We start from the raw sequence: 22,442 nt of genomic DNA, 5'->3' as shown, positions 1-22,442 counted from the left end.
CCGATCCGAACGGGGTGACCCGTTCGGATCAAGTATCGGTGACGATCCGTTGCACCACTACACACCTTCGGGCACCATTCCATGGTTCAACTCCCTACCCACCTCCGAGCACCATTCCTTGGTTCCACCTCCAAGCACCATTCCTTGGTTCCACCTCCAAGCACCATTCCTTGGTTCCACCACCTGCCCACCTCTCAGTATTGAATATAGAATCAAGTATCAATTTGTGGTGCTAAGTAATTTGTATGCAATTTGTTAATGATAGGAAGTAAAATAGATCCCCTGTAGCCAGAAAAAAAATGGAGCACCCCCAGCAACAATAGACTCTGAACAGCTAGCAACGGTAGATGTCTCTCAGAAACGGTTGTCTCCCAGTAGCATATATGAGTACCCCAGCAACAATAGATCCCCCACCAGCAACAACTGACCTCCCCAGCAACAACAGGCTCTCTTCCCTGTAAAAATAGTTTCCCTCCAGCAACAATAGATCCCCCAGCAGCCAACATTAATAGAACTTCCAATACACCCCAGCACCCCTTGCCATTACATACAATCAGAGCTGGAGGTGCCGGTGTTCTGCCGAGAACTGCCCCCCCATCGGATAGTGTCCGTACTATCATACTGCGCAGGTGCAGCGCTTGCTCAGTACGGGGGACAAGGAGACGCCAAATGCCTCCAAAGATGAACGGCGCCTGCGCACTTAATAGAACCTTCTGCCCTGAGTCCAGGTTCAAGTCCCACCATGCAAGTGGACATACGGTAGATGATGTTAAACAGCACTCAGTAAGAGGGCCCCTAGCAGGCTCGCTTCGCTCGCCACGCTTCAGGAGCAGCCTTGCTGCACTCAGCAGTTCTTTATTCGAACTCTATGTCCACTTGGATGGTGGGTCTCGAACCTGGACTCACCTCATTCATCTTCAGAGACTTTTGGCGTCTCCTTGTCCTCCATACTGCGCAAGGACAGCACACAGTGGACACTATCCGACGGGGGACAGTATTCGACAAGACACCGGAACTGCACTCCCCCCGTTCCTGCTGAAAATAAGCCCTGCCTATAAGTGACCTCAAAGGCAGAGAAAATCAAACTGGCCTAACATGTGTTCCCCCACAACCAGCATCTGGTGCATTGTGGGTGTGGTTGTCACAGCTGTACAATCATAGTACGGGGACACAGACATCGTCCTTCATTTATACCGGTCAGCCTGCACACCTTCTATAGTCAGAACACAGCACTAGGGATGAGCTCAGGCGTGTTCGCATGGAACACGTGCAGAGCCCGCCAGGAAGTCGGCGCTGCGCTAATCACAGGCAGTGAGACATTGCCCCGATGTGCGGCTGCAGAGATCGGACAATGTCTCACTGCCTGTGATTAGCGCAGCGCTGCACCGACTTCCTGGCGGACTCTGCATGTGGAGCATGCGAACATACCTGATCTCATCCCTACACAGCACTGATCAATACTGCAGAGGCTGTGCAAGGCGGCCAATCAGCTTCTAGCTTTCATTTGAAACGCCTCACTGAACAAGCTGAAGCTAGAAGCTGATTGGTCGCCATGCACAGCTGTTGTAGTTGTGATAACCCCTCCCCCAGTATATAGAATTGTACACTATAGTGAGGACAGAGGGCTCTTCTGTATGACTCCCATACGTCAGTCCTGTACACAGGGACTGAGCCCAGCCCTGTCATGGGACCCTCACATTCCCTGTCACCTGCTCTACTCACAGCGCCGGTGAAGATATCCTCCCCCTCGGTGTCACTGTCAGTGCCCGCAGACTCCTCATCCTCATCTAGTTCCGGGGGATCCCGCTGCGCGGCTCCACTTTCATCCGCCATCACTAGAGCAGCCGGAAGCGGGAAGATTACACAGGAACTCCGGAGAGTAGCGGACAGGGGGTGGCGCCGGACTGACGTCACCGAGAAGGAAAGCAAAACCCCAAACAAATGGACGACAGCGGCCACGTGCGGCCGGTATGGGGAATAGCATGTACCGGGGCTTTCACAGACCTCCGCCCAGCTTCCATTCCTCACATGGCATCCCCCAGTTCAGAGCTGTCACATGAGCTTCCAGGTTTCATTGCCAAAACTTAACTGAACAAGCTGGGGTTGGAAGCTGATGGGGTTCTGTGCAGAAGTGAGCCTGATTTTGCACTGTCCAGCTTTAATAAATAAACCCCATAGTGTCAGTAAAGGTACTTAGAACCCCCAAACATTATATATTTTTTTCCTAACACCCTAGAGAATAAAATGGCGGTCGTTGTAATACTTTCTGTCACCCTGTATCTGCACAGCAGTCTTACAAGCGCACTTTTTTTTTTGGAATAAAATACACTTTTTTTTTAAATAAAAATTAAAACAACAGTAAAGTTAGTCCAATTTTTTTTATATTGTGAAAGATAATGTTACGTCAAGTAAATTGATACTCAACATGTCACGCTTCAAAGTTGCGCCCGCTCATGGAATGGCGACAAACCTTTTCCCTTAAAAATCTCCATAGGCGACATTTAAAAAATTCTACAGGTTGCATGTCTTGCGTTACAGAGGAGGTCTAGAGCTAGAATTATTGCTCTCGCTGTACTGATCGCGATCAGTATCAAAATGTCACATCTGCCCATAGCTCTTAAAGAAACATTTTTTAAATTTTTTTTTCAAATGGCATTTAATTTTTTTTTTTATTGCATTTTAGTGTAAATATGAGATCTGAGGTCTTTTTGACCCCACATCTCATATTTAAGAGGTCCTGTCGTGCTTTTTTTCTATTACAAGGGATGTTTACATTCCTTGTAATAGGAATAAAAGTCACACAATTTTTTTTAAAAAGAACAATGTAAAAATAAAAAAATTTAAACGCCCCGTCCCGACGAGCTCGCGCGCAGAAGCTAACGCATACGTGAGTAGAGCCCGCATATGAAAACGGTAGTCAAACCGCACATGTGAGGTATCGCCGCGATTGGTAGAGCGAGAGCAATAATTCTACCCCTAGATCTCCTCTGTAACACAAAACATGCAAACTGTGGAATTTTTTAAATGTCGCTTATGGAGATTTTTAAGGGTATAAGTTTGACGCCATTCCACGAGTGGGCGCAATTTTGAAGCGTGACATGTTGGGTATCAATTTACTTGGCGTAACATTATCTTTCACAATATAAAAAAAAATTGGGCTAATTTTACTGCTGTCTTATTTTTTTATTCAAAAAAGTGATTTTTTTTCCCAAAAAAGTGCGCTTGTAAGACCGCTGCACAAATGCGGTGTGAAAAAAAGTATTACAATGACTGCCATTTTATTCTCTAGGGTGTTAGATAAGAAACAATATATAATGTTTGGGGGTTCTAAGTAATTTTCTAGCAAAAAAAAATGTTTTAAACATGTAAACACCGAGTCTGAAAAAGAGGCCTGGTCCTTAAAGAGGGATTCCACCAGAAAAAAAAATATTAAAAGCCAGCAGCTATAAATACTACAGCTGCTGACTTTTAATAAATGGACACTCACCTGTCCCGGGTTCCAGCGATGCCGGCAGCCGAGGCCGATCGATCGCTCGCTCGGCTCTCGGCTGCTGTAGTCACCATTCTAGGTGAGGGAATCAGGAAATGAAGCGAATCGGCTTCACTTCCCGATTCCCTACTGCGCATGCGCGAGCCGTGCCGCGCAATAGGAAATCTCCGCGCTGTCACTGGGACCCCGTGTGTGTCCCAGCAGACAGCGCGGCAGGGCAGGAAATGGCGTAGACTCCCACGGGAGTCTATGCCCGGAAGTGGGTGAAAATACCTGTCTTTGTGACACCGGAGGGAGGGAGGGATCCGATCAGCGGAGGTTCCACTTTAGGGTGGAATCCCGCTTTAAGTAGTTAAAATTGAACACACTTGCGGAATCACAAAAAAACAACAGTACCCAAAATTTTTCGTAGGCAATGCTCTAAACACCTTTACAGGTTATTAGTTTAGAGTTCACCATGAATTATTGCTCTCACTCTGACGTTCACGATGATACGTTACATGTCTGGCGCAATTGATGCTTAGCGTAACATGCTTACCCTACACTGCGCTTTTTATTTGGAGTGTGTGTGGGAGTGACGGTGCTTTATTATTATTATTTTATTATATACAGTGGGTATAGAAAATAATCACCACCCCCCCTTTAAAATAATCACATTTGTTGCTATGCAGCCTGAAATGAAGACAGACACAGTTTCTGTTTTAACTAGCTGAATTTATTCAGAGCAACTTATAACATCCAAGTGAAAGATGTAACACCAACATTTAGCGTTGGAAAAAGATCACCCCCTTCCTAAAAATAACTTGTATACTCAGTCAGGTGTAGCTCATCACCTTCTCAATGGCACACAAAGCCATTTCACTTTCAACTGCAAGCAGCTGTGGTCATTTTGATTAGCTCAGGATGAAAATAGCTTTCCTGGAACATTTCAGTCCCTGGTAGTACAACTGAAGAAAACAATCAACTATGGGTGACAAGTCGAGATGTCCAGGATAAAGTTGTAGACACACACGAGTCAGGAGATGGATACAACATACAAATCAAAGGCTTTATCAATGTCTAGAAGCACAATGAAGTCTATTATTAAGAAGTGGAAGGTATTTGGTACAACACAGACCCTCCATGGATCAGGACGTCATTCCAAAACTGGATGAAAGAGCCAGGAGGAAACTGGTCAGAGAGGCTACAAAGAGGCCCACAGCAACTCTGAAGCAGTTGCAAGAATTTATGACAAAGAGTGGTCATTGTGTGCATTTGGCAACAACATAGGTCCCAACTGTCCCTGATTTCGAGGACTGTCCCTGATTTGGAAGAAAGTCCCTCTGCCTATCTTTTCTCCTAATTTGTCTCTCATTTTATCCTGATCTATATAGTTGTATATAAAATGCACTTTTTATCTTTCAAAAAGTGTTTCTCAGCGCTAAACTTTTCATGCAATTTCTAAATTGCTGCATTTGTAAATTGCAAAAGCCAATATAAGGGGGAAAAAAAGCACTTGTGAGATTAACTAATAATTTTTTTTCATAATTCTCCTTTAAATAGGGGTGGCAAGGGTCTCATGCCTACATACTTTTGCTAGTAGGTGTCCCTCGTTCCCATTTCTTGTATGGGAGGCTTGCAAGAAAAAAGCCACTCAAGAAAGGCCATATGCAATCACAACTGAGGTTTGACAAAACATACTTTGAAAATTCTGAGGCCACATGGAAAAAGGTGTTATGGCCAGATGAGACTAAAATTGAATTATTTGTCCTCACACCAAATGATATGTTTGGCGGAAATCCAATACAGCTTACCATCCAAATAACACCATTCCTGCAGTTAAGCATGGAGGTGGTAATATCCTGTTATGGGGTTGTTCCTCTGCAGCAGAGACTGGAGCATTTGTCAGGATAGAAGAAAAAATGTATGGGGCAAAATCCAATCAAATTCTTGAGCACATGTGCCCCCATAACAAGTGTAGCCCATCTCATTCTGACCACTCCACAGCAGGCTGCACCCACCAGAGAGAGAGAGCCAAGATAAGAGAGCCTCTCAACTGCCTGCCCATTTACACAGAGCAAACAGGGATCTCCTGTGCCCAGCGCGGCCGCAGTGTCATTCCCGCCTCCTCCTGGACCCAGCGGTGCCTATGATGGATGTCACATGTCCCGCAGTCTCGGCATTGGACCAGTGGGACGTCCATTATAGGAGCCGGGTCCCAGAGGTGGGACTTTTTGTACGCCACTCGACCACGCTGGATAAGCGGGAGATCTTCCCTGTTGCCCGTGGAAACAGCTCGGGGCTAATAATGAATTTAGGACTATCGAGTCCCGGGGGTTTTGGGGGCACACTCAGGGCTCCAGCCCCCGTCAGCCCTCCTCTTGACGCCACTGAGTGGAAGTAAAGTTTAATCAAATGGCTGACAGGCAGGGTACTTATGACAGAAGACACCCTATTGGTCTCTTCTGCCCTAAATTAATCCTTCCGCCTGTCAGGTGTCATGTTCACTGAGCCGTGCATGCGCAGCTCAATGAACCTTTAAGGCCTTGATCCTTGCTGAGGTGATGCGACTCCCGTGCGCATGCGCTGTGTCCAAGGGGCACCCGAATCCCTAAGCACTGCGATGCGTGCCGCCTCAACCACTCAGAAGTGACTGGACACAGCCGATCACGTGGTAAGCAGCCAATTTTATTGCCTGTTTACTGTGATTGGGGACCTGCTGTGTCTGAGGGACATGCGCCGTCCACGGGTGCGTGCCAGCTACTTATCCTGCTGGTTGTCATATGACGCCCAGTCAGGATAACACAACCACTTCCCAGCTGTCATTATGCTACAGGCAAAGCGGGAAGTGGTTAATTATAGTAATTAACATGATACTAAATTCTCTGGGTTTTTTTTGCTTAAAAATAACAAACATGTCATACTTACCTGCTCTGTGCACTGGTTTTGCACAGAGCAGCCCAGATCCTCCTATTCTCAGGTCCCTCCTCGGCACTCCTGGCTCCTCCCTCCTGCCGAGTGCCCCCACAGCAAGCGGCTTGCTGTGGGGGCACCGAAGCCGAGCTGCTGTTCTGTGTGTCTATTCAGGCACGGAGCTATAGCCCAGCCAGGCACCGCCCCCTCTCCTGGTTGGCTCACTCGGTTTGATTTACAGCAGCGGGAGCCAATGGCGCCCACTGTGTGTCTCAGCCAAATCAGGAGGAAGAGTCGAGCCTCTTGTACAACATCGCTGGATCAAGATGGGCTCAGGTAAGTCTTATGCCGCGTACACACGAGCGGACTGTATGGCGTACTTAGTCCGTCATACAATCCGACGGACAGTCCGTCATACTTTCGACTGAACGGACTTGACCACACACGGATACCCAAACAGTCCGTCAAAAGCTTGCGCGATGACGTGTACAGCACGTACGACGGGACTAGAAATAGGAAGTCCAATACACAGCAAAGCACCCTTCCGCCGTGTAAATCCTTTCTGGGCATGCGCCATTCTTAGTCCGTCGAACTAGCCTACTGACGAGCGGATTGTCCGCTGAAACCAAAGTACGACGGACAGAATTTTCGAAAAATCCGAAATACTTAGTACGCCAGACTGCACGCTGAAAAAGTCCGCTGAAGCCCACACACGAGCGGACTGTCCGCTGAAATGTGTTTCGACGGACTAAGTACGTCATACAGTCCGCCCGTGTGTACGCGGCATTAGGAAGGGCTGAGGAAGGCTTCAGCACACAGAAGGTTTTTTATCTTAATGGATAGTATCCATTAAGATAAAATCCTTATGCCTTTACAACCACTTTAAGTAAATAATTAGGGCTGTTACTGATTAAAATTTTCCTGTTCGATTAATCGATTTTTTTTTTAATCGATTAATCGACTAATTTCGATTAATTATAATGTACATACGGTTTTTACATTTTTTTTTTTATTAAACTTTAAGAAAAACGTAGAAAGTTAGTTTAACTTTAACTGTAATGTCCACATCTCCCCCCATGCTGTATTGTCCACATCTCCCCCCATGCTGTATTGTCCACATCTCCCCCCATGCTATATTGTCCACATCTCCCCCCCCCCCATAAAGTACTGCCCACTTCTCCCCCCATAAAGTACTGCCCACTTCTCCCCCCATAAAGTACTGCCCACATCTCCTCACATCTCCCCCATACCTTAATATTCATGATTGTCTGCTCTGTCTGGAATAGACAGTAGGCAGACCCGTCCATCCTCAGAGTAGACACAAGCAGGCGGGCGATGATGACGTCAGCGCACGCGTCTAGGCCGCCGCCGGGTGGACCAAGATGGCCGCGGCTCCGGAGCTAGGCCGAAGCCGCGGCCTTTCCTATGGGCGAGACCGCGGAACTGACTCCGCGGATCGTCCTCGATTAAAATTATTTTGATCGATCAAAGAAATTAACGATTAATCGAACAATTAATCGTTAATTTCCGCAGCCCTATAAATAATAAATAAAAACATCCACTATAAATCATGTGCATAAAAACATGAAAGTGAAAATCTCACACATAAAATGCATAATTAAGGTAAAACGTCTTTTAACTCCAGAAATGTCTGTGTATTGCTTCCCCCATCTAAAAAGTGGATACACCACATGGAACTGAAGATAAGACCGCACTCACTAGCTCAAAAGCTGCCAATGCAGCAAGTCATGCTTTGGGAATTAAAAATAGGGGGGTGATTTTGCTGCGTTGGCAGCTAGAGAGATGGTGAGTGCGGTCTTACCCTCAGTTGCACGTGGTGTCCCCTTTTTTAGATGGTGTAATGAATACACGAACCTCTTCTGGAGTTTTTGTTTATTTATGCATTTTTTGTGTGTGATTTTCACTTTCATGTTTTTATGCACATGATTTATAGTGAATGTTTTAATTTATTATTTACTTGATTACTTACTTTGCTGTTGCTATATTAAAGTGCTACACCTTTATTACTGTTGCATTTAGGTTTCTTGTATGCTTACTTATTTTCAGCATCCTTCTATTTATTATTATTATTTTAGCGTTGACTTATTACATTTATCTTTTGATTTGTAGATTAATGATACAGAGTAGATACAAAAGTAACAATGTTACCTTGTATCTGTTGATCTCACATCTGAGGTCTCATGCACACAGGACGTTTTTACAGCTGCTGTTAGGGGCATTTGATGTTTTTTTTTTAAGTGTATCTAAAAGCCCCTCCATGTTAGCCCATGAGGCATTTAGTGGCAGTAAAAAATAAAAAATAAAAAAAACAGCCAGCCTGTGCTTCCAGGAGCAGTAAAAATGAAAAATGCCAAAAAAACGCGCCTAGACGTTTTCTGCTGCTTTTACATTATAGAGAGTGTTTTCAATAAAAAACGAACAAAAACGCTAATGTAAAAATATGGCTAAACGGGCGTTTTTTGAGCTGCTGTAGCGCTGGTGTTTTTAAAATGTCCTGTGTGCATGAGCCCTAACTGTCAAACTGTTTTTTGACAGCAGAAGCTATATAGCTGCTGTCTTTACACAGCAACTCCCCACTGTCATTTTGACAGTTGGAAATTGATGGTGCGTCCAAGGAAGGGGAAGAGCAGAAGCATGGCAGAAGGTGTGTGTAGTAAGTCCTTACACTACACACATCCTCTGTATTTCGACAACGTTTTATTGGGTGTATGAAGTATGCCTCATGTGCACAACTGGTTAGGAAGGCCATGTCACCAGACCATTTATTTGAAATAAAATCTTACCGAAAGATTATATGTGCATTTTTACCTATTTTAGTTATGTTATTTACAGGCATACCCCACTTGTAAGTAAACAATGGGTTTTATTTACTAAAGCTAGAAAGTGCAAAATCAGGCTCAATTCTGCATAGAAACCAATGAGCTTCCAGGTTTTATTACCAAAGCTTAATTGAACAATCTGGGGTTATAAGCTCATTGGTTTCTATGCAGAAGTGAGTCTGATTTTGCACTTTCCAGCTTTACTAAATAAACCCCATTGTGTACTTAAAAGTGGGGTATGCCTGTACCTCTAAAAGACTGTTAGCAGTCCCAGAAGACTCAGAACTGTCACTTAGTCTAGGTTCACACATATGCAATGTGGGAACCAGAGCGATTCCAGGGCCGGTGCCCACATCGCATCTCTCCCACAGGCAGTTCACACTGCCCTCTGCGAACCCCAATGTTAATGACACCCCCAGATCGTTTCACAGATCGCAGTGTAAACTGTGAACTCCCACAGCAATTGGATTGCATGGGTGACAACACCCATGCGATCCAATTCCAGTGTGGGAAAAAATAGTCCCTGCACTATTTTCCTGCAAATCAAATGTCTAAACTCCCATTACACAGACATCGCATGCGATGGTTACCGCAGTGCAGGTGCAAATCACATGCGATGTCTGTGACAAGTGTGACACTCTGGGTTATTCCACTTTGTCCCCCTCCTGGCTGCTACAAAAATGTTATGTAGGGAGTGGAGGAGCTGGGCCAATCGCAGTACAGGAGAGGGTTATGACATACAAGGAGAGGGGGCTTTGCTAGAAGATTGACTCTTTTTGAAGAAGTCAAATTTTCTAGGATATTCAAAAGCACATTGCAAGTGAAAAAAAAAATATAGAAAGGAAAAACTCAGCTAAGGAAGGATTTCAAATATTTGATTTTCCTGTGATGTGCTTTTACTAAAAAATTTTTTTAAGCTGGTGACAGAGTCTCTTTAATTAATAACAATAAAACCTTTATCTTTTAGCTCAAGAATTTGAAAAGGTTGTCTGACCCAGAGGTAAAAAAAAAAAAACCCTTAAAAAAAGGGTGGATATGGCAAAATTACACATACTGGGGGTTATTTATGAAAGGCAAATCCACTTTGCACTACAAGTGCACTTGGAAGTAAAGTCGCTGTAAATCCATGGGGGGCATGCAAGGAAATTAAGAAACAGCATTTTAGCTTGCAAATGATTGGATGATGAAATCAGCAGAGCTTCCCCTCGTTTCAGATCTACCCCTCAGATTTACAGCAGTGACTGCACTTCCAAATGCACTTGTAATGCAAAGTGGAGTTGCCTTTCGTAAATAACCCCCGCTGTGTGTCTATAAGGACTATATGTACATAGCTAAACAGAACAGCAGGGATTATTACAAAAAAAAAAAAAACAGAATATTCTGTTACTACACATTTCAGTCTTTCAGTTAATTTACCATGCAGCTTTTTATTTCATTTTTATGTAAAACTGCTAGTACATTTGGTAAAGATGCATTTATGCATTAACAATTTAATAGTGGGTTTACATTTTATCTTAGCTTAGTGAATGAGTTAAAGAGGAAGTAAACCCTTCCAAACAACTTGGACCTATAGGTAAGCCTAGATTAAGGCTTACCTGTAGGTCCAAGCAATATCTCCTAAACCTATATGGTTTAGGAGATATTTGCCCGAAAATGGGCACCGCTGTCTACGGCGCATGCGCCGTAGACAGCGGCGCGCAGGCGCACTAAATGTGGCAAATCCAAGAATGGATTTGCCAAATTTGTCGACTCCCGTGCGCATGCGCGGGAGTGACGTCATCGCGGCTTCGCCGTATGACAGCAACGGAGCTGCGAGGCGCGACTCCCGTGCGCATGCGCGGGAGTGACGTCATCGCGGTTGCACCGCTGTCATTGGTCGGAGCTGCGAGACGCCACCAGCAAGATGGACGCGGCGGACTACAGGGATCAGCGGCGACTTCGCTGGCTCCTGTGTCAGGTAAGTGACACATAATGAGCTACTATGCGATGCATAGTAGTCCATTATGCTTTACCTTTGCAGGGAAAAAAAGAGGAAGTAAACCCATCAGGGTTTACTTCCTCTTTAAAGCTAAGTGAAAAATTACTTTGCAAAGAATACACAATCATGTGCAGAGAAAAAAAAATGTATCTTTGCTTGCATATGATTGGTAAATTGAAGTCAGCACATCTATACATTACTTTCCTTTGCAATAGAGAACCCTGCCCTGTTCATGTTCATGTTCACACAAATCTTAGGTGTACATACTGTTAACACAAGGTGAGTACAGTATATTTGAATCAGAATTTATTACCATTTTACAAAAAAAAAGTCATAAAATGAAATGCAGATGCAGCCTGCTTACAGAATACACATCACATACCTCACATGAACATTACCTTCATAAAAACAACACATACAGTACATCAAAAAAAAAAATACTACATATTTAATTTAACCTAAAAATCCTCTAGAATTCAGAAAAATGTATAGACTGTCCAAAAAAGCTGTTTTGCAGCCTGGTGGTATGAGAAGTAATACACCCTCATGTGGGAAAGTGAAATCGGAAATAGAACCATGTTTTGTGAAATGTTTTGCATGTGTTGTGAGATGAGGGTTTATGGTCTTTCATACTTTTTTTTTTCTCAAATGTATTGCTCAAAGACATGCTGGTAGGTTGATTGGCTTCTGTCCAAAAATTGGCCCTAGTACATGAATGTGAGTTGGGGACCTTGGATTGTGGGCTCCTAGAGGGTAGGGACCGATTTGATTGTGGAGCGCTGCATAAATTGATGGCGCTTTATGGGTATCTTAAATAAATAATAATATAATAGATGAGCATCTTAATGAGACATAATGTACAGGGATAGGGACAATTGTAGACGCGCACCCACAATCACTTAGGTTGAACTGGATGGACTGGTGTCTTTATTCAACCTTACCAACTATGTAATTATGTATGTAACTATTTAGCCACATAGCAACTAAGAGAGACGTGGGGATCCCACCGTCTTAAGGGAATAGAAGCTTTGGCTGTGTTGTGAAGGTACTGCAGGATGCTTCTTTTGTGAGCTGTGGAAGTTAAGTAAGAGAAAAAAGAAGGGTCCTCTGCGATAGGCAAATCTCTTGGTTCTTTAAATATCCTTGTGATATTTCAAACGTCCTGAAGTTTGAATTGTGGGCTCCTTGAGGGTAGGGACCGATGCGAGTATATAATGTACAGGAATAGGGACAATTGTAGACACTCACTCAGCTTGAACTGGATGGACTGGTGTCTTTATTCAACCTTGCTAACTATGTAAGTTTCAAGCAAGACCAGACTAGATGAAGGATGAACACCCTTTTCTGTGTTGAATCAGAAACATTGGTCTGGAACATTAGGATACATTTTTATAAAAGGAAGATTATGTTCTGGTTTCTTGGTATTTGATACAGTTTGAAGATTTTAACCCAACATGTAGTATCTTCTGGCATTGTTCTGGACTTCCGTTGCTAAGAATAACTGTAGTGTCTTTAGAGTTGATGTTTTTTTATGTCCTTTAGTCCCTTTCTTACCACAACTTATATGGATATATTGTCTCATTGGGTCCCAATCCCTACTCCACAGATGCCATGGATCCCATATACTACACTGATGACAGGCTAAAGCCTGAAACAACTGTATGCAGTTTGGTATAAATGTCTATAAGACATTAGGCTTTATTTGTACTATACACTAATGGTTCTAAATGTGCTTTTGGCCGTTTATAACTTGAAAGGAATGCTGTATCGACTTGATATTACTGTATGCCTTGACCGTTCTTGATAACTTCAGTGATGTAAAAATGTTCACCAAAGTGTATTATTGTCTCACATAAAACTAATAAAAATGATTGAAACACAAGGGAATGCTGTGGATGGCTCTGCCCACTCTTCTGACATGAAGAATAATCTTCGTACTTTTGAGATATGTGATAGAATGAGACATGTGAATTCCTTCTGTTTTAAGAAGGCTTTAATGTGCTACGCACTGATTAGCGTTTAGGGCTTTTTATAAAATTTTGTCCCTACTTACTATTACTTCAATGGTAGGAATCACTAAATGACGTGGTCTGGACCTGGGCTGAGTGACAGTTCTATCTAAACAGTGTTGATTTTCTGGTACATAAATTCCATTCACAGTGTGTGGCAGCTAAGGCACATGCCCTCTATCTGCCTAAGCCCCCTACCTGGCTGTCCTGTATTCTCCAGCACAGTAAGATTCCTCTCCTGGATCTTCTGCCCTCACTGATTTAGTCATCCTCTGGTTGCTAGGACCATCCTGCATCCTAGCAACTAATTCATTCATTTATGTAAAACCTGTATCCCAAAAGAAAAAACTATTGCTATACCTACTTAAAAAGTGCTAGCAGGAGTTTGGCTTTAATTTGTTATTCAAGTCCATCTAAACCTGCTAGTGCATTTAACACTATCCTGTCCTCAGACTGTCAAAGCTGCTGTCCAAAGGTGTCTCCATTCCATCCAGAATGGAAACACCCTAAGTCAGGAAGTGTGTTACTGGCTGAATCAACAGGTGAAAATAAAGAAAAAAGCCTTAAAAAGAAAATCAATGCAGCCACCTAATTTAAGGACTGTTAAGATGCAATGTATTCTATTTTTGTTTTTGAGTTTAATACCACTTTAAGTCATTTTCCCATAATAAATAACAGATCATTGATTGTTGTTATACCCTTTTGTGTGGATTCTTAATACAAATATTCACATAAAAAATCTGAAGAAGAAAAAACACACACAAACACACACTTGAATGTCCACAAGTCACATTGCTGGTAATGAAGAGGTCTGCTTAATGCTGACAAGTTTTTGAAGTGGGAGGTTTCTGAGGAGTAATCCAGCAGGAGAGCTGCGTATCTGGGACACACTGCAAGATACAAATATGCGTTATTCCAGAAGCAAACAGCGATGTCATAAGCATTCCGCTGTTCTGTGTAAAGGATCTGTTGATATGTTGTGGAAATTTGTATTAATGTATGTTTTCAGATGCCTCACAGTGTCTGTTTTGCTATAATATGCTCATGCGAGGGTATTCACGCATACAGACGCTGATGGAAGACCATTGGATGTGGAAACCATCCTGTGGACATGGCAGATCTGTTTGCTTTTTTAAGGATGTTTGTTTATGCCTCACCAGGGAACTGGCCACTCCGTGGCGATCACATTTAAACTCCTAAGTAGGCAGATTTGCGTACATGGGAGCCATAGTATAACTATACAGAGTTATGCCCCACTGGGCCATAATTTAGTATGGCTCGCATCATTGATAGCAGTGGGAATGCGCACACAATCGTGTTCAGAACCATGTGCTTGCCATATGGTTTTGCACACAAACATTTGCACATGACACTACTGTATTTTTATTTGAATATATACATGTGTGTTATTGGTTCTTTTGAATGAATACAAGTGTCTGATTGGCTGATTCGGAAGCCACCACACTCTTTTGTTATCCATGTATTTAGTATAAATAAAGGCAGCCAGGCCAGTTTTCTTGAGGATAATACTGAGCTCGAGGTGATACCAGCATCTGTTTGTGTTACTTGGAGAGATAAACAAGCGCACTTTCCTAGCATTATATAATAGAGCAGTTTGTGCTTTTAAGCGTAAAGAAATCATATGCTTATAGGGAGAAGCTTAACCTCTTGCCGCCGAGCGTACGCAGATGTGTGCACCTGCAGCCGCAGCTTCAGGCATCACCCCGGTACTGTTTTTTAGAGACGGCGATCGGCTTTCCAGAGATAACAACTGATGCGGCTAAAAGCCTTCCGCCGTCTCTGCTGCTCTTACCGGGGCTCCTATTCCACCGGGAGCTCTGATCAGCAATCCGCCACTCCTAGGGCTAGGGACAGACTGGAATGAAGCCGTAAGCGGCTTCATTCCAGTCTCCTTGACGTAAACACGGAAGCGACATCATGACGTCACTTCCCGTTTACTTGGCTGCCAATGGCACTGGTTTTAAAAAAATATACCGTATTCAGAATCGCCGAAAATGGCGATCTGAATGCTTTGAAGTGTAAAGGAGAGATTGGAGGTCTTTTAGACCCCCGATCCCTCCATAAAGAGTACCTGTCACCACCTATTACTGTCACAAGGGATGTTTACATTCCTTGTGACAGCAATAAAAGTAATCAAAACATTTTATTTTTTTTAAAAACAATTTATTAATTTTAAAATAAATAAGAAAACATTTTTTTTTTTAAAGCACCCCCGTCGCTGCGAGCTCGTGCAGCAAAGAAAATGCATACAGAAGTCATGCCCACATATGTAAACGGTGTTCAAATCACACATGTGAGGTATTGCTGCGATCGTCAGAGCGATAGAAATAATTCTAGCACTAGACCTCCTCTGTAACTCTGGTAACCGTAAAAAAAATAATTAAATTGTCGCCTATGGAGTTTTTCAGGTACCGTAGTTTGTCGCCATTCCACGAGTGCATGCAATTGTAAAGCGTGACATGTTTGGTATTTATTTACTCGGCGTAACATCATCTTTCACATTATACAAAAAAATTGGGCTAACTTTACTGTTTCGTTTTTTTTTAATTCATGAAAGCGTCCCTTTTCCCAAAAACGTGCGTTTAAAACATTGCTGCGCAAATACCGTGTGACATAAAATATTGCAACAATCGCCATTTTATTCTCTAGATTCTCTGCTAAAAAAAATATATATGTATATCTATATATAGATATATATAGATATATATCTATATATATATAATGTTTGGGGGTTCTAAGTAATTTTCTAGCAAAAAATACAAATTTAACTTGTTAACACCAAATGTCAGAAATGGGCTTAGTCATGAAAGGGTTAAAATTTCCCTGACACATAAAATATGGAGAAAAAGGTGTGCCACAACATTTTACTTATACTGACCAATCAGATTTCTTGCCCCATTTTGGCAGAAAACAAAAAATGTAATTCATTGGTCACTACAAGCAAGTACTTCATGTTTACAGAAATCCAGGCGACCTCAAACTGTAAAAAACATAGAAAAGAAATCAGGACACATAAAGCAATAATAGGTCAAGGTCTCCATTCCATTTATAGTCTTGTTACTAGGTTAGATCTACAATGTAATAATGAAAGGCCTTTTCCCATTAGGCTGTAGACCTACATTTGCAAATAACTATAGTCCCATGCACAGTTCCATGTATTTTCATATCCAAGTGGAATGAAACTTTGCTCTGCTATTTAAGTGATATATTATTACATTCAGTTATTGACCTTGACCACTCACCTGCATTCCTTGCACAAATACCTGCGCACATCCATCTCCAGCAGCTTGGGGGTGATGACTACTGGTTGTATTTCTGTATCAGTGTTCATGGTTTTCCACTCCTTGGGCATGGATGGTGGGGCTTTCCCACAGCACAAAATACCATCCTGGTAATGAAGAACAAACTTGTACTCACACGTGACAATCAAAAAGTCAAATATTACTATTATATAACAAAAAAATTAGAATAGCTGTGTGCTGCCACCTACCCTGTTTCCTCCAAGCGTGATTGTCGGTGATGGCTGCAATATAAGCCTTACCCCCCAAATAAGCCCTACCCTGTTTCCCCGAAAATAAGCCCTACCCTGAAAATAAGACCTACAAGGACTTTAACTAGGGCTTATTTGGGGGGTAGGGCTTATATTGCAGCCATCACCAACGCTGGGTATTATTTTTGGGGAAACAGGGTAGTAGTGGAAACTAAATAAATGAAATAAAACAAAAATTGAAAATAGCTGCTGCTGTCACCTATGTGTTTCCACAAAAAAACAGAATCAAATATATAAATGTAACAGCATTGCTAATGAATTAAGTGAAGACTATAACAATCATATTTAAACAGTGCATAAAATTGAATAAAAGTCCAAATGTGACATAAAAGTAATGAATCTTCTTATCAAAGTGAAAAAATCGTGGGTAAATGTATGATTTTGCTTCACTGTGACGCCACATTACTTGTTAAGGTGCTACCACCACCGAGTGTAATGCACGCTCACCTCCTTATAAGACCCTGCAAGAGGGTCTTATTTTAAATATGATTATTGTATTCTTCACTTAATTCATTAGCAGCACTGTTACATTTATATATCTGTTACTATTACATACACCTTCTTAGCTACACTAAACACAGTAGCAGGTATACCATGGTATCTAACAATGATAAAAATATTAACTTTTGGGGAGCATGACCTGCACATCTCTTTTATTCCTGAGCAAATAGATCACATGATTCACTCCTTGCATTGCGCATCTATTAGCAACAAATACCAGGAAATTTTATACTGACAAGGTGGTACGGAACACCTGTGTCTCCTGTCAGGGATCTCTCCCGGTACCTCGGAATAAGTGCAGGACATGCACATTTTTTTGGGGCTGTCCCAAAATCCAGCATTTCTGATTGCAGGTGACCACCCTTTTTCACAAGCTCAACGACATCATACCTATCCAGAAGTTCAATAAAAATATTAAGATCACTCCTTAGCCACATCCATAAATTGTAATTTGAACCAAAAAGAGAAAACCACTAAATCAGACTTTAGAGGCAGACTGGACCATAGTATTTTTGTAAAAAAAAAATATTTTATTTATACATAGCAAAAGGTTACATATGCAAAGTAGCCACAAATTTCATTTAAAAACATGAAGACACATATATGTACAGTCGATCAGCAAAGGCTAGATACTTCCAAACTATAATTCAATGAGTTTTACTGCATCTGCTTCCTCAGGACACACATGGGGTAAGTTAAAAAAAACAACAGGCCCCACTTGCCTGAATGTGAGTATGCATGCATACAAAGTCTCCAGAGTGACAAGAATGGCCAAGCAATATATACTCCAAGTCATCTGATATAATCAGAGAATTGATATTGAAAAAGATGCATTTACAAGGCATGCATAAGTTGTATTGAACACAAAAAACTGCATAGAAGAAAGTATATGGGCATCAGCAAATACTGGCTGTGAGAGAAGCAGCAGCCAGATCATGATATTTTCATGTCACTTGGAAAGCGCCAAGTGAAGGATCATTGCATATGAAATTGATTTATCGAGGATACATCGCACATGTCCCCAGACCTGCCAAGGCCATTCAGTGCAGCCGTATAACAACCCAGGGAGCTACCATTTCTTCTCTGCAGTTTTTTGTCTTCAATACAACTTATGTGTGCCCTGTAAATGACCCTTTTTTCAATATCAATTCTCTGATTATATCAGACGACTTTAAATATATAATGCTTGGCCATTCCTGTTTCTCCGGTGCTCACCCAGGGAGACTTTGTATGAATGCATACTCACATTCAGGCAAGTGAGGCATGTTGTTTTTTATACTTACCCCTATGTGTGTCCTGAGGAAGCAGACGAGCGAAATGTGTTGACGTACAGGGGCTCACTCACCTGAGATCATGTAACATGAATTAGAGTTTGGAAGTATCTAGCCATTGCTGGCCAACTGCACATATATGTGTCTACATGTTTTTAAATTAAATTTTGGTTACTTTGCATATGTAAACTTCTTATTCTATGTATAAATAATATATTAATTTTTTACAAAAATACTATGGTCCAATCTGCATCTAAAGCCTATCCAGAAGTTCAGATGCAAAACATCTCTCTGATCCTTTGAGAAAGTCCAGAGGGACGCAACACATCAGATGTGGAGGAGCAGTGACATCATCACGCACAGTGGACCTGACCACCATTCTTGGATTATGTTTTTATAGCCAGTATGGATGTTAGCCAATGCATGTATCTTATATGATATTTGTAAGTGCATTTTTAATATTTAATAAAGAAAATTAAATTGGTTCATATTATGGTGGCTTTTTTTCATCCCTAAGTGCTTGTTACACCATACCTGCATCAAAACTGATGGGAACTGATGGAGAAACTGCACAGATTTCACTTGCAGAGACATAGGGCATATACATTAGAGGTCGGCCGATATGGGTTTTTCTCTGGCCGATGCCAATACCGATATTTAGAATCGCCATGGCCAATGGCCGATATATGATGCCGATTTTTTTGGGCCAATATGTTAGGCCGATTATTTATTTATATAAATTTTTTCCCCTTCATCTCATAAAATCTAACAGTTAGACACCTTTCCCACTGGGGCGTTTTTCAGGCGCTTTAAAATAGCACCTGTAAAGTGCCTGCAAAACGGCTCCCCTGCAGTCTGTGTGGAAGCCCTGAGTGCTTTCACACTGAGGAGATGTGCTGGCAGGACGTTAAAAAAAAGTCCTGCAAGCAGCATCTTTCGAGTGGTGTATACCGCTCCTCCACCACTCCTGCCCATTAAAATGAATGGGCACCGCTGCCGAAGCACCTGCAATGCGATTTGGCAGCGGCGCTTCACGAACACATTTAACCCCTTCCTGGGCCGCTAGCTGAATTATAAGTGCCCCGCTAAAATGACGGTAAAGCGCCGCTAAAACTGGCAGCGTTTTACCGTCAACGCCTGCTCGCTCCAGTGTGAAAGCAGCCTTAGTGATACAGAAAATTTCTTACATTTATTAAACAAAACAAACATCCAAACAGTTCACGTGTATGTATAATTTAGAATGAAATATATATATATATATATATATAATTTTTTATATATATATATTACACAAAAACAGGTAATCAAACCTTTTGGATGAAAAAAATTGGCTAACTTTACTGTTTTTTTTTTTTTAAATCTGTGTATTTTTTCCCCAAAAAATTGAGTTTGAAAGACCGCTGCGCAAATACCGTGTGACATAAAATATTGCAACAACCGCTATTTTATTCCCTAGGATCTCTGCTAAAAATACAGGATTTTTATTTGTAAGCATCAAGTGTCAAAAAAGATTTAGTCTTTAAATGGTTAAGCTGAGAACTCTACACACTGAGTTGAGTTCATTCATTCAAGTGTAAACATTGTACCTTTATTTTTTCTTGGCAGACTGCCCAGAGAGGAGACAAGTCGCTTCACTCAAGTCTGCAGGCAACTTGCACTGACTTCTATTACTGAAGTCATTTGCAAGTCGCACTGAATATATCATCGGCCTTTTTTAACAGCACAATCGGCCGATGCCGATTAATTAAAAAACGCCAAATATCGGCCGATATATCGATCGACCTCTAATATACATCTATCTCCTCTTTTCTCGTCGGCCTGTGGCCTGATGTAGGAGGTTCTCGTGCTCAGCACGGGGTCCTCCCTTTTCAGGCTACTTGGCCTTATGGGTCTAGTAGTCCAGAGGGCTGTTTGGGTCTCAAGCATGTATAATGCTAATTATTTGGGTTACTATTTTCTCTCATTTGTGTATTTTTTACACCGTTAAAATCCCTATTCCTTTCCCAATTTTTTACATATTACTATTTTGGGATGTGGTGCCAATCTATGTGGGTGTTTCATCCATAATCGGATATAACTTTTTTGATGTGTTTACATCAGTTTCACATCAGTTTCCCTCAACATTGACATCAGTTTCCATGCGTGTAAGTTATGTGCCCTGTTCACACAAATGTTGATGTCATGTCAGTTTTGTTTCCTTTGCAGAAAACTGCATAGATGTTGCAGATTCCTGTGCAGAAAAAATCTTTACGTTGTAATGTGATCAGGGCACCTAGAGAACCATTGTTTTTATTTATTTTTTTTTGAGCCCTTGCAGAACATGTGCTGAAAAACTGAATTCTCTGCACCATGGTGTGAATAAGGCCTAAATGTTGGAACACAGAGATCACTTGGAGTAATAATGAATGCAAGTAGCCTAAAAAGGAAATCCCTTTTTAAACCCAAGAGCTAGCTGTTTGACCTCCTTTCGTATGATAAGTGGGGTCCACCATTTAAGGTGAGGGCACACCTGCTGTGCACTCTGATGGTTGTGATCTGCACTTTGCATGAAACGATTATTACAAGACACTATGAAGACTGCTATTTTATGAACACAAAGGACTTCATATATTACATTGTATAGATTTATTATGCATATTTCTAAATAAGTTGTGGATACTTTATTATTTGCAATGCATTATTTTATGTTTTATGATTTCAGATATTGTTGAGTGGGCAGAAACAGTGTATGCTTACACATGTGTTTTTTACATGCGTTATGGTGGTTGTGCATCTTTTTTATTTATATTTTTATTGTTGCATTATATTGTGGATAGTAACACATTATGTATTAACACATGTATTTTATATGCATTGTGGTATATGGCCACTTTTTGATTTCTAATCTGAGAGCTGCACTCTATTGTTTGGTATTTTCTGTTTTGTGATGCAACACATCTTTATTGATTTACCGTACCTTCCTAATGCAACTTGCATTCCCTTTTTCTGGAAACAATCCACACATCCCTTGCTTACACATTGGTTTACAAAGGTAAATGATAAATCACATATGGAAGATTATATGTTGCAAGACCATGTCTTGTATAATTTAATTTAATTTAGAATTTAAATAAAAAAATATAAACTTTGTTGTTACCTGGTCAAGGGGTGGGAACCTACTCCTCTGAAGAGGTCTATAATGTGACAGAATTTGCGAGTGACTCTTCTGCATTGATGATCTACAAATAAAAATATAAACTGTTCGATGGAACATTAAGATCAGGTAATTCATTTAAAATTCACACACAGTGCAGATCCAGTAATTAAAGGTGAGTCAGACTTACATTCACTTGAGTACAGGAATTCCAGACATTTAAACGCTATTGAATACAAGTTTGGGGCTTTTTTTTAATACACATTGTAAGAATGATGGTTATTCTTGTATTCTTGATCATTGATAATAATATTTATCAAACCACCTATACAGTCCATGCAAGTAAGTTCACATCTGACGATAAAAAAAAAAAAAAAATTCCCCCTTCCCTGAATGTGTCATTACTTCTTGCAACACTCCATACCACACAGAATATTTTTAAATAATGAATTATGAACATGTTATAAATTGTTGGAATCTAATATTTCAGTATAACTTTCTATTACCTTCCAGACCATGACAGCACAGGTTTTATCAGAAAAATCCCACTGTCCTCCTGAACTCCTTGTAAGATCTGGTGGAGGGATATAGAAAGATTCAGCTTCTCCTCTTGACTCTGCTCTCTCTTTTTTTTCCAGCGGAGTAAAACCTAGAACATGGATACCAATCATATATCACAGGTCACCAAACAGCAAAGCACAGATTAGGAGCACAATGGTCATCAAACAGCAAAGCACAGAATTGGAGCACACTGTTC

At 41.4% G+C, this 22,442-nt stretch overlaps 2 protein-coding genes across 3 annotated transcripts in view; both read right to left on the bottom strand.

Annotated features, from left to right (window-relative positions):
* Positions 1 to 1,891, bottom strand: part of SNX1 (sorting nexin 1) — a 95,664-nt gene extending 93,773 nt beyond the window's left edge. Inside the window, exon 1 of the mRNA XM_077471858.1 lies at positions 1,723 to 1,891. Within this exon, the coding sequence (XP_077327984.1) occupies positions 1,723 to 1,833 (111 nt within the window). The 5' untranslated portion in view covers positions 1,834 to 1,891. The remainder of the gene's footprint in view (positions 1 to 1,722) is intronic.
* Positions 1,892 to 11,347: 9,456 nt separating this feature from the next.
* The window catches only part of LOC143963708 (uncharacterized), a 73,059-nt gene continuing 61,964 nt past the window's right edge, over positions 11,348 to 22,442 (bottom strand). For both annotated transcript variants that reach the window (XM_077473419.1, XM_077473420.1), the window contains 4 exons: positions 22,192 to 22,334; positions 21,689 to 21,770; positions 16,473 to 16,618; positions 11,348 to 14,099 (listed from right to left, as the gene is read on the bottom strand). In XM_077473419.1, coding sequence (XP_077329545.1) covers positions 13,997 to 14,099; positions 16,473 to 16,618; positions 21,689 to 21,770; positions 22,192 to 22,334 — 474 coding nt within the window. In that variant the 3' untranslated portion in view covers positions 11,348 to 13,996. The remainder of the gene's footprint in view (positions 14,100 to 16,472; positions 16,619 to 21,688; positions 21,771 to 22,191; positions 22,335 to 22,442) is intronic.

Source organism: Lithobates pipiens, unplaced genomic scaffold (assembly GCF_037356315.1).
Source record: "Lithobates pipiens isolate NorthernLeopardFrog02 unplaced genomic scaffold, aLitPip1_a1.2 Scaffold_8, whole genome shotgun sequence".
Classification (NCBI taxonomy): Eukaryota; Metazoa; Chordata; class Amphibia; order Anura; family Ranidae; genus Lithobates; species Lithobates pipiens.
This window is presented reverse-complemented; position numbering and strand designations above follow the sequence as displayed.